The sequence below is a fragment of the Phaenicophaeus curvirostris genome, chromosome 6 (assembly GCF_032191515.1).
Source record: "Phaenicophaeus curvirostris isolate KB17595 chromosome 6, BPBGC_Pcur_1.0, whole genome shotgun sequence".
Taxonomy (NCBI): Eukaryota; Metazoa; Chordata; class Aves; order Cuculiformes; family Cuculidae; genus Phaenicophaeus; species Phaenicophaeus curvirostris.
In genome coordinates, this window is record NC_091397.1 from 59,637,028 (window position 1) to 59,649,346 (window position 12,319).

Consider the following 12,319-nt stretch of genomic DNA (forward strand, 5'->3'; position numbering starts at 1 on the left):
CTGGGTTAAAGCTAGCGTCACCCCTGTACTTTGGTCTTGTTCTGTTTTGTTTGTTTCTTTGCTTATTTGTTTTCTCCAGACTTTTTTTGACATCTGTTATGTGGTAGAAAAGCTTAAATATTTATAGAATTCAGTACCCTGCCATCACCTCTGGGCTATAATTTGTTTTTAAATTAATCTGGAATACCCTCCGTACTGGAAGCAATAAAATTAGATCTGCTAAATTTCTACAGACCTAGAACACTGGTTTAAAGTGGTAATGCTGGCGATGGGAGGCATTTGCCTTTTGTTGGGTCTCATGAAGTGACAGAGACCCACACCTGAGGGCCAGGGCACATCTGAATGTCCACCTTTATGGTGGTAGGAGAGGGTCTTTCAGCACATACATTTATTAGAAGAAATGTTCCCTAGGTGTACCCAGTCAGATTTGGCTCTAGACATTTGGGATCAGAAGAGTTCCTATAGCAGTTTTCCTGCAGATGTGTGAAGTAGAACGTAATAGGTCAGAAGGACAAAGCAGGTTTTAATACAGAAGAAGCAGGCATCCTTCGAACATTGTACTTGACACTTGAAATCGACCAAGTGCCTGTCTGAGAAGGGAAATTGAGACGGGGTGGGACAACAGTGTGATGGGCTTTATTCTACGTAGTTTTACTAATCTCTAAATTCTCATCTAAAACTAGTAGAGCAAGTTGTTGTTCTGACATCTTCTGTATCTTAAATAACTTTTTTGAACATTGTACTTTCCATTTCCTTCACCTCACAAGGAAATGTTGTAGCTAGTGCATTCAGTCACCTTAGACTTTTCTGTCTTGAGAGACTACGTATCTATTTAGAACTAAGTAAACAGAAAATATTTTCTGATAATAGATTCAAACATGAATTAAGCCAAAAGACTTGGACAAACCATCACGTCCAAGCTATTTCTAGTATTAGTGTACGAAAATAACCCTTGAATTAACAATTCCACATGAAATTATTTTGATAATACAGTGTTGGATAGTATTTGTTTAAACAATGAATGCATGAGCAGCGGTGATTATTAAGTGTTCGCTTGCCATTTACTGTTTAATGAAATGTCTTAAGCCTTAACCAGTTTGCATAATGCACAGTGGATTTATGATAATTAAATAGATATCTTCATTTACTGTTTTTAGGTTAAATTTTTTCCGAGATGTTCCCGAGTTCAGAGTACTAGCATGCGGTGGAGATGGAACAGTAGGCTGGATTTTGGATTGCATAGGTAAACAATAGCATTTACATAGTTTTGCTTGACTTGTGCTTTTCACTTTACTTCTCTTCCCTATATCCCAACATATGGATGCAGCTATTTCGAACAAGCTCTTTTTAATTTAAACATTTGAAATTTATTAGTTCGTGATACGGTTATTTTTAAGGATAATCAAGTTGCAAAGCGTATTAAGGATCCCTAGACAAGTCCACTTTTTGTAGTCCTTTGAATTTCCAAAAAGGAAGGCATTTTAGTCACTCTGTTTTATTGTCAGTTCCAAGTCTGTTCCCCAAATGGGATCAAATCTAAGTTATTTCTTTTAAGACCATTTACCCTAGCCCATTTCCGTTTTCAGTTACCAAATTTTTGTTTATGCGCCATTATCCTATAATGGAGCTAATGGTTTAACAGTCGTTTCAGTTTTGGAGTTCTTTGAGTCAGTTGACAATAAACTCCTCTGTACAAATCATTAGGGAGACCTGAAAGTCAAGATATTACAGATTTAAACTTCTCAAGGCTTAATAACATTCTCCACACCACATGATCATTTATTTGGCATTAGATGGGCTGTAGAGGAAAAAAAAATGGGAATGTGTGATGACAGCATTTATGAAAGGATTGAAGAGAGGTCAAAAGACTCAACTGAAAGTTTAGATGAAGAGTGTTTAAAAGTGTGTGCATTGTGGGAGGTGGGGACCAGAAAGCCTTTTCAGTGAAAAATAAAAATGCTGTCAAGAAGAAATGGATGATAGCAAAGGCGTATTTCTAATCTTAGTTTGAAAAAAAAAGTCTTTTTGCAAATGCAAGCTATTGATTGTAACTCTCAAATAGCTTTCAAAGTTCTAAATCAATGCATATAAATATCAGATGTATTGCCTAAACTTGGAAGAGGTGAATTTTTGCAGCTGTTAATTGTGTCATCACTTTTTTCATGAGGTCTAAAATGTCATGCAGTTACTTTCTCTTTAAGTTGCATTATTTGAAAAAATGACTGCATTTTGTCATGGTAAATTAATGTGTTCTGCAGCAATTTTTGTGGTGCAGAACTAAGAAATCATCTGAGGAATCTAGGATCCGTTTTTTCATTGGTGCAGGAAATACATTTCCAATGCTGGCTTTCAGTGCACAAAAGCCTTTTGGCATGTAAAGTTTAAGAAATCACCTGTTTCAAGAAATAAGCACTTTCTGGTTTCATCTTTTCTTTCCTGATCTCCTGACGTACAAAGAATCTTTGCTGAGAGCAAAGCAAGAAGTAGATAGAAAAAAATAAGAAAAAAAAGAAAAAAATAGAATTAATAAAACACAAAAAGGAGAAAAATTGCCAAAACTATTTTTTCCTGTTTACGATTTTTTTAAATAGTAAATTCTCTTAAAGATTTGCAGTACACTAGCATTGTGAATGTTAAATGTTCCTGAAGTATTGATGAGAGAAACTGACTAATAGCAAGATGCCCCTGCTATATCCATTCGATGTATAAACTTCTATTGAGAATTGCTGATAATTCTGTGAACAAAATATTTGATTGTTTAAGTGTTGAAATATAAGTTTTAAACTAGATATGCTACTCATTACAATTAAATGAGGAATTTGACAAATTAAGTACTTTAAATACTATACTGTGGGGATAACTCCCCCATTTCCAGCTTTCAGAAAGGCTGTATTTCTTGGCAAACGTTTTCCCATTGGATTTGAACAGAGATACTTTGGCTTGAAATGCTAGAAAAGTACTAGTAAAGATTCATATAACACTGTAAGTTCATATATTTCAAAATATTACTTAAAAAAAAAATATTGACTCAGAGATTTGATCCGGTAGATCAATGCTCATTTTGAATATCAGATTTAATTCCTGATGAGCAAGCCCTTGGTGGTGATTCCAGGGAGTTCTTGGTAAGGGTGCTCATTTGTAGACATGAATCCAAGTGAATACACAGTTAAACACAACTTTGGTCACTCAGATAAAAAACTGCAAGATTTCTCTCACTGTTTATGCCCTTAACTGTTACTCTTCTGCATCCATAGCTGGGAATGGCAGAGCTGAAAGCAGTAGAGATCACATGTTCAGTCTTGGAAAGATCTTGAGTGTCACTGTTTATGAATGTTTATTATTACATCTTTGGGTTACAAAACTCCTTGTAATAAGAATTCAATAAATTAGGATTAAGGATTGAATATTGACTGGATGATGGAGTGGCTTGGTGAAATGCTTCTTGCTGAGCAGGTAACATAATCTCATATACAAAACATGTATTGTAGGTTTTGTTTCCATGAAAGACAAATTATTGTATCACTACTATACAATTAGATATTTTTGTCTCTTAGTTAAGTTTTTCCTTCTTTATTCACAGAGAAAGCGAACTTGATTAAGCATCCTCCAGTTGCTATCCTGCCTCTTGGGACTGGCAATGATTTAGCAAGGTGTCTGAGATGGGGAGGAGGTAAACACAAATTAAACCACAGTGCATAATGTAATTAAAAGAAAAAAAAACCTGTTCCATCAAAGTCTATTTTAACATTTTGATTTCTTTTTTATAATGTATGTAAAGAGCCATTATAACCTTTCCTCTTTTTGGAGTTAGCTGTCTGTATATGTATATGAATTATTTTATAGATATTAAAGGATATAATCACCCTTCATACTTTGTTTGTATCTTCTGCTTCACCAAAAAGGCTCCAAGGTGCAATGAGAGTAGCACATAGCTATTTGTTATATGGCAGTTATTTCTTAGATCAATACCTTAAAAAGGGAATATTCTTAAATGGATTTTCATTGGGGCTGTTCTGAAAGGGTTACTGAAAACAGCTAATAATGGGTTTGGAGTGGTTTCATCTTTTTTAATATTCATAAATATTAAATGAAAAATGTGTCTTGGCCTCAGACTAGTTCCTTTGATCCACTCCTCTTCTCCTACAGAGGAATCCAGACAAATAAGTGCTGTGGTACTATTTATCAGGAAATGAGAAGGCAAGGGATGCTGAAAGGAGAGTATCTGTAAAGTCAGACCTTTAATACCCTTTGCATCCTTTCCTGGATGTATCGAGCCTTACTCTCAGCTGCACCAATAACTTCTCTCCATTCAGGATTTGCATTACAAGATAACTTGAAGGAGAAACAAAGAAGGAAGTCTTAGGCAAGACTCAGTCTCTGGTGAAAGCACATCAGTTTATGGGCTCACAGCCAATTTTATTTCAGGTCTCATCTGGTCATTTCAGTCGAGAAGTTGTATATTTGGAACTTGGCTATTTATTTGGGATTTTTAAGCCTTTGTAGGTATCTCTTCCTTCTTCTGGCTCATCATATAGCAAGTTTCATTTGCAAGTGTCTGCCGTGTTACCAGATAGTCTCTAGCAAATTCTCAATAGTTTCCATGCTATGGAACTTCTTTGTTAACTATAATGTTCTGTCAAATCATTTGAGGCTTCTTTTAATGTCTCTGTCATGACTGGTGATTGTTTATTCACACAATCTTCAAAAAAAACCAAAACACAATCCAAAACCCAGTCAAATCAGTTCATAAAGTTGAGTCATAGAATAATTCAGGTTGGAAGGGGTTGCAGGAAATTACTAGTCCAGTCTCCTGTTCTAAGCAGGGTCAGCTTAGAAAAATTAAAACATTCGATTACGCTAGTCAGGACCTGTCCTTCTATTAATTTACCTTCTAGTTTCAGTAATTCAGTCTGGACTAAAATAGAAAAAGACAGTATGAAAATGTTCTGGCTTTCATCATTCTTTGCCCAGTTGTTTCATGGTAGACAACGCCATAACACAGATTTTCTGGAACTTCCATAGATGGAACAGGAGACAGGGCTCCCAGAAAGTAAATTACTAGTAAGTAATCTGAAGGATACAGACAAATGGAATTGTGCATGCTGCTGTTACGTGTTGTAACTAACAGTAACTGTTAACAGTAACTGACACAAACATGCTATACAACTGTAAAGAAATATATCAGCAATGGGTTTTGAGCAGGGATGATTTTACTTGCTAAAAGTGTGAATGCCTGTTTTCTGCTAAGGTTTGTATATGTAGTGAACTACTACTAGTAGTGAATTACCTAAGGACTTGCCACTGCATCTTGGCAAGCAAGAGAAAGATCTTCTAACCTTCCAGTCTTTTGTTAGACTTTCATCAGACAAATCTGCTGTATGACTTTATTTTTCTATACATTTTAAAATCAAAGACATTTAATTATTATGACTAATTTCATAGCAAGACATTTTTACAAAGTATAATATTTGATTTCTGGATAACTGCTGTAATTATTTAAAAAACTGAAGGGATTTGCATGTTTTGAAGATCAAATTATTTTCTCCAGTATAAATCTGATGACCAGTTGAATCTGTAGAATTAATCTAAATTTACGTTAATTTAGCTGAATGCAAAAACCAGGCTTTATTTATACTCCTCTTAGTGACAAGTGCTGAAAAATACTTAAAATGCAATCCCACTTTTCAGGTCTTGTGTGCATAGTTTAAATTTTTCCGTAGAAAATTCTGTAGAATCATAAAATAGTTTGGGTTGGACCTTTACAGGTCAGCTAGTCTAACCTCCTCTCTATGTCTTCAAGTAGATCAGGTTGCTCAGAGTCACGTCCAACCAAGAGAAAATAAGTGGAATGAAATTTTATTATGCTTGATGAAACAACTGTTTTCATTTTTGCTAGGTTATGAAGGTGAGAATTTGATGAAGATCTTAAAAGACATCGAGAACAGCTCAGAGATTTTGCTGGACAGGTGGAAATTTGAAGTAATACCAAACGATAAAGATGAGAAAGGAGACCCAGTGCCTTACAACATCATCAATAACTACTTTTCTATTGGCGTGGTAAGACTTATGCTTATCCTTAAGTGATTTTCTATTTTGAATAACTATTTGCATTACGGGTCTTCAAGTGAGTAATGGCTGACTACAGATTGCTTATAATGTTATTTTGCTAGTGAAATGAATACGTAGATGACTGACAGCAATTTGCATAAACTTACTTCCACACATTCAGACCAGAATTATTTTTCAGAATGTTATACCTTCTCATCTATGAGGAAGATATTTGTGTTGTCCCTAATGGTTTATGAGCAGCCATAGCGCTAAATTTATGTTATCATTATGAAGGTCCTACAAAAATATAGAGGAAAACTAATCACTTAATAAGAACTCTAAGTAACCTTTTCTATTAGTATTCACGTAATCAGAACTGTTTAAAAGAACAGTGGCATTCTTTATTTCTTCAGGGCAGTTTTAAATAATAAAATAAAATAATAATATAACACCCCTCCACAAGTCTCTGCCTGGTTCTGTCTTATGGGCATATTCACCGTTAAAATGAATTATGAGATAAGGGGTTTAAGAAACTCTTTGTGTCCTAGAAACTGTATCTCTCACTGTACACTTTCCCACTATATCTGGGCATGTACAGTCTGACTCTTCATCCTTTTTCTTTGGATGTGCTTTCAAACACAAGCAGAAGGGGGACTGTGACGAGGTCCAAATTTCACAGATTGAATAGTTCACAAGTAAGATTTTTAACTCGCACACAAATGAAGTCTGATTAACTTGGGAACGTGCCCTCCAATAGCTAGTGCTGGTTGTTCTGAAATCAAGTTGTTCCTTATTGCTTTTTATAAAAATCAAAATCCACTTTTACAAGATATCTGATTCTGTGATCCAATATTCAAAATGCCGCAGGAAAGTGTTTTCATGGGAGGTACCACATACAGTGTTGTAAATCTAAGGAAATTAAGGATGTGTGCTCAGTTTGTTTAATCACTGTGTTTCAGCATTGACAAGTTTCTCTCCCAACTTAAGGAGGTTGATGAAATTTTTGCATATTAATTTCAGTTCTATAATTTTGATATAGTGCCTATCAGCAACACACAGAAACAGTCTTTTCCTTAACAAAACTCCTTGGCTTTCTGCACTGTGTAGTCCTAAATGCTGAAAAAACAATTAATCAAGTCTCCCCAGGGTTAAGGTATTTCAGTAATAAGAATTTCTTAGTGAAGTTTTTTCACTTGTGTGGTTCAGATTTTAGCCTCTTTTGTTCAGACCAAGTTCAGAGAACAAATAAAATAAACAGACATAGCAGATTCCATTCCTCTGTTAACTACTTACTACCTACTAGAAGGTCTATTAGATTTTCCTTTAGTCTTCTATTCTATAGCTTATTTCCAATACCTTCTAGCTATTCTCACGGAAAATATTTTCTAGACATCTGATCATAGTTGTTGCTTTTATCTGTGTTCAGATAGAAAATGAGATTTCAATCCAGTTACTCCCTTTGCTTCATATCTGTCTGGAACCACAGTGCTCCCAAATTGGACACAATGCTGCATTTCGTGTCTTATCAGCCCTGAGTAGAAAAGAGGAATTAATTCATACTTTGCAGAGGATACTTTTATTAAGAAAATTAGCCTTCTTAATATTAGCATTAATTTCTTTATTCATGTTTGACTTATGAGTCATTGTTAATTTCAGATACTACTATGAAGAACAACTGATATCATATCTGCTTTCGATTTTTCATAGGTGGTTTTTCCTTCTTACATGCAGAAACTTATACTTGAATTGAATGGTGCTCTCTTAATTTTTACTGTTTTCTCAAGTCACTGTGAAAACTAATAGTAACCTACAACATATTGCACACTGCCTCATAAATTTATATGGAATATTGAGCACAGTCTCTAATCTGATATGAACAGAACCTACTGTGTGAATTTTGTAACAGTATGGCAGAGCTTGTGTTTGGCAACAATCTCAATGTATACTTAGAAAGGCCAAGGGAGTAAAACTCAGTAAGATCGTAGGGTCTTTTACTGCCGTAGGACAATGATTTAGGTTTGAAGGGATCATAGGAAGTCATTAGTCCAATCTCCTTTTCTAAGCAGGGTCAGCTATGTTCAGTTCACATTGTTCAGGGTTTTATCCACTCAGGTCTTGACACCTCCAAGGATAGAGGTGGCACAACCTCTCTGGGCAAACTGTTCTGGCGCTTGATTGTTCTCATGATGAAGATGTTTTTCCTTATATTCAGTCTAAATCTGTCTTGCTTCAACTTATGTTCTTTGTCTCCCATCCTCCCATTATGTGACTCTGTGAAGAGCTTGGCTTTATCTTGATTATGTCCTCATAGGTGCTTCTTTTCTAGCCTGAGGTAGGTCATCCAAATATATATTTTCCAGCAATCAAGATAACAAGAATGCTGAGGTAGACAATGTTCAAAATCTTGTTGAAGTTGAGCATGACATCCACCATTCTCTCCTCATCTACAAATCTAGTTTGTTTTATCATAGAAAGCAATCAGAAGCCAATTTACCCATTAGAAGGAAAATTATGCACTTATTTAAAAGGAATGTTTCACATTAGTGTGTGTATGTAAAAGTTTGACTAGTACAGTAAAACCAAAATAGGCATTTTTTTTTTCTACAGCAGTGTCAAAGCTCCAGTACATACATAAACGTAAGTACCATACTAGAGTACAGGGAAAAAAGTGAGAAACAAATTGAGATGTAGTATCTGCATATGTGCTATGTCCAGCCTGATGAAAGCACAAAGCACAGAAGAACCAGACACAATATAAGCCAAGCTATGTGTCAGTTTCAAAGCAGGAGCTAGAAAACATCTACAAGCAATGCAGAGTGAGATAAAGATTTTTCAAGTGCTCACATCCATCATTCTGTCAGGATGGCAAGACACCAGGAGAGAAGATCCATCTGCCTCCCAATAATACTGGAGTCACTGAAACAAATTAAATACCCAAGAAAAATGTGTATTGGAGCAGTCAAGTCATGTTTGCTTTAAAAAAAAACAAATAAAAAAAATCCCTCCTCTAGAATACAGTAGGGTGGTTTGAAAATGAAAGCTTGACTTAGAAAGTCACAGATTTGGTGAGCTGGACAAACGTAACTGACAATATTAGAGGACAGATAAGCTCGAATGGTAGAGACAGGAAACATCAGGCCAACTGTCAGACAATTACTGACATACTTTGGAGAAAATAAAAAGTTCTTTTCCCTGTAATCTACACAACCTGCTTTATTAGTCATATGTTCATGCAGTAGGTTGGTATCACAGTGATCATCAAAGACAGAGTTCAGTAATGTCAGTACTGGTGTGTTATGACAGACCGTAACCTAAACAGTGGGCTTGCGATGTACTTCTGCATTTGCAGTAGTAGTGTAATTTCAGTCTTGTCATGTCATTTCACTGACTTGAAGAGCTTAGAAACCATTAGGGAGAGTGTGTGTATGTGTGTAGACAGAGTATGTCAGCTTGCACATAGTATTTGTCATGGTTTGCCTTTTCCCTGTGGGTATAACAACATAACTTTACTACTTCCCTCAAAGACTCACCTTCTTACAATTAATGGTTGGTCAACACGTGTATGGGGACAGTTCAGATAAACTTGTCTACTGTAATACCCCTGCACATCTGTTTTATTTTATCCTAGCTATTTTACATGTCTGTATCCCAGGCCTGTATTAAAAAAAAAAAGTACAAGTTGGAGAAGTGGGGCTATGTGAACATCGTGAGGTTCAACAAGACCACCTGCAAGGCCCTACACCTGGGTTGCGGCAATCCCAGGTTTCAGTGTAGGGTGGGGGATGACGTGATTGAGAGCTGCCATGCAGAGCAGGACTCAGGGGTGCTAATTAATGGGAGGCTTGATAAGAGCCGGCAATGTGTGCTCGCAGCCCAGAAGGCCAACCGCATCCTGGCCTGCCTCAAAAGCAGCCCGGCCAGCTGGTCAGGGGAGGTGATTCTGCCCCTCTGTGCCTCGCTTGTGAGACTTCACCTGGAGCACTGTGTCCAGTTCTGGAATCCTCAGCATAAGAACGATATGGAGCTGTTGGAATGACATTGTCATATTCCATGACATTCACAGTAAACGTACGCAATTCAAGTACACACAAAACAGATAAACATGGAAGATGGTGAAATACTCATTTGCTGAGAGAGACCTGAGCGGTAGGACGTGGAAGATGAATGACAAACAGACAGTGAGGCAAAGTCTTGCATAAAACCAAGAAACATAAATGAAACCTTCAGAACAGTCTTTGTTTCCTTGAAAAGGAATTACATCTGAGCCATCGACAAACCACATAATAGCATGGTCAAAAATTTTACATAATACTCAGACATGAAGAAATAATGCTTTTTAGCTAGGGGAAAATTAGATTAGTAGTCAAGCAATTTTAGTTAGATAATAATTAGTTAAAATGGAGTGACTATCAAGGCTATGCATATTTTATGGGGAAGTTATTAAACAATGTTAAATATGTAGGGAAGTTATGATGCTTGGTTTTAGTTCAAATGGCTGTCTCAAAGTCAGACAAAATGGGTATCTTGATAAAAGCTTTTTCAAAGAATGCCTCATTAACTGTTCCATTGTGATTAAAAATTAGAAGCCTTGACTTTCACTAAATGCTTGGCTGGAAAGAGCCTGTGGAAGAGGGAAGAAGCTACCTTATGCAGTTAGGTATAGGAAAAAAGAGCGAGAAAGCAACTTAGGCTTGCTGTGCTTTCTCTTCAAGGTAGATATTCAGGAGAAATGACTCTGTTTTTCTTTACCTGGGCTTCCCTCTAATACTTAGGAGAATCAGAAGAACTACAGGAGTTCTAGGAACAAGCCGTAGATATGCAGGATGCAGGGTGGAGGCAAAATTACCGTGACGGTTTAGGGCTTGAATTGATTGATTAAAAGCTCAGAAACAATATGAGATACACAAAGTCCATTCACTGATATTATTGTAAAGGACAGGAAATCTACTCATTAAAAAAGTTACTATTATATGCTAGTTTAAAAAAAGAAAATTGGTTATCACATACAGGGGAAACTTCTTTTAATGCTAGTAAGTATTAAAACTACAATCGGGATGTGTTCTCCGCAAAATTATTATCAGAAAGTAGTAAAGGTCTACGACAAAGACAAGTGTACTTTTATGACACCTAATATGTTACTATCCAAATGCACTATCAAATAGATATTTGCCTGGTCATGATTTAGTATCCTTCAGCCTTAACCAGTCACTAAGAGCCTCTTATTCTGCCAGTGGGGAAAAATATGACTGCTTAATTCTCATAATCATAAATTTGAACTTATTATGAGTCCTCTTCCCTATCACTATACTCTAAGTCATCAACCTTCGCTTCCATTACATCTCCTTAATTCTTTTTTTGTGCAAAACTGCAAAAAAATCTTTAAGAACAATCTTGCCTAGAAGCCATGTTTTTTACTCTTCTTGCAAAAGAACACTTCGTTAGCATCAGTAGAAACTTTTGACTGTCAGAATTTTTAGTCTCAAATACCAGAGTCTAAGTAGGATTGTTTCTCTAACTCACAGTGTGATCCCATCATCTTTTATTTCATGTATGTTATTTTAAAGTATATTTATTTCTACAAAAGAAGGAGCTTAGTATGTTATTTATCATCTGCAAAAGATAATTAATTTCAGTTTTTGTGATAGCCATTTATTTCTAAATTTCAAAGCTTTGTAGCATTCTGTTGTTCATGGTTGTTAGAGGGATTTTTTCTTTCCATAGGAAGAAAATTCCTAAGGATATTTGCTATTTGGGCCCTGATTCAATGCAGAATTTAAGCACATGCACATTGTAAACCAAATTTAATGTGATATTTGAGTATGTGTTTAAACTGTCCTGATCTAGTGAAGCAGTTAAATACTTCCTTAATTTTTTAGCCATTGCCTGCAGTTTCATTAATATGACTGGACAAATGCATGTGTTGAATTTGTGGCATTTGGTGTAAGCTAGTTAATCATTTGAGTGAGATTTGTGGGTGTACGTAACTAAAAATCATGTTTATTGGATTGCTGAGCTAATATGAATAGAAGCATGTGCTTAAGTGATTTTGTGAATCCTAATAATCACTTTGAATGTGCTAATGGAATTCTATGATATATTGCGTTATTTCTGTGTCAGTGAGAGAAAAAACTTTTCTGGAAAAAGCAATGTCATTGCTCTGTAGTCCAAATCTTTTTTTTCTGCAAAAAAGGATTAAGAGAATGAACAATTCATCTCTGTATGAATGTGAATATATTTTTTTTAAAAAAAAAATCCTTATTGATATTGCATA

At 35.7% G+C, this 12,319-nt stretch overlaps 1 protein-coding gene across 8 annotated transcripts in view; it reads left to right on the forward strand.

Annotated features, from left to right (window-relative positions):
• Positions 1 to 12,319, forward strand: part of DGKB (diacylglycerol kinase beta) — a 408,380-nt gene that overhangs the window by 219,138 nt on the left and 176,923 nt on the right. For all 8 annotated transcript variants that reach the window (XM_069860357.1, XM_069860356.1, XM_069860359.1 and 5 more), the window contains 3 exons: positions 1,158 to 1,243; positions 3,581 to 3,670; positions 5,897 to 6,057. In XM_069860357.1, coding sequence (XP_069716458.1) covers positions 1,158 to 1,243; positions 3,581 to 3,670; positions 5,897 to 6,057 — 337 coding nt within the window. The remainder of the gene's footprint in view (positions 1 to 1,157; positions 1,244 to 3,580; positions 3,671 to 5,896; positions 6,058 to 12,319) is intronic.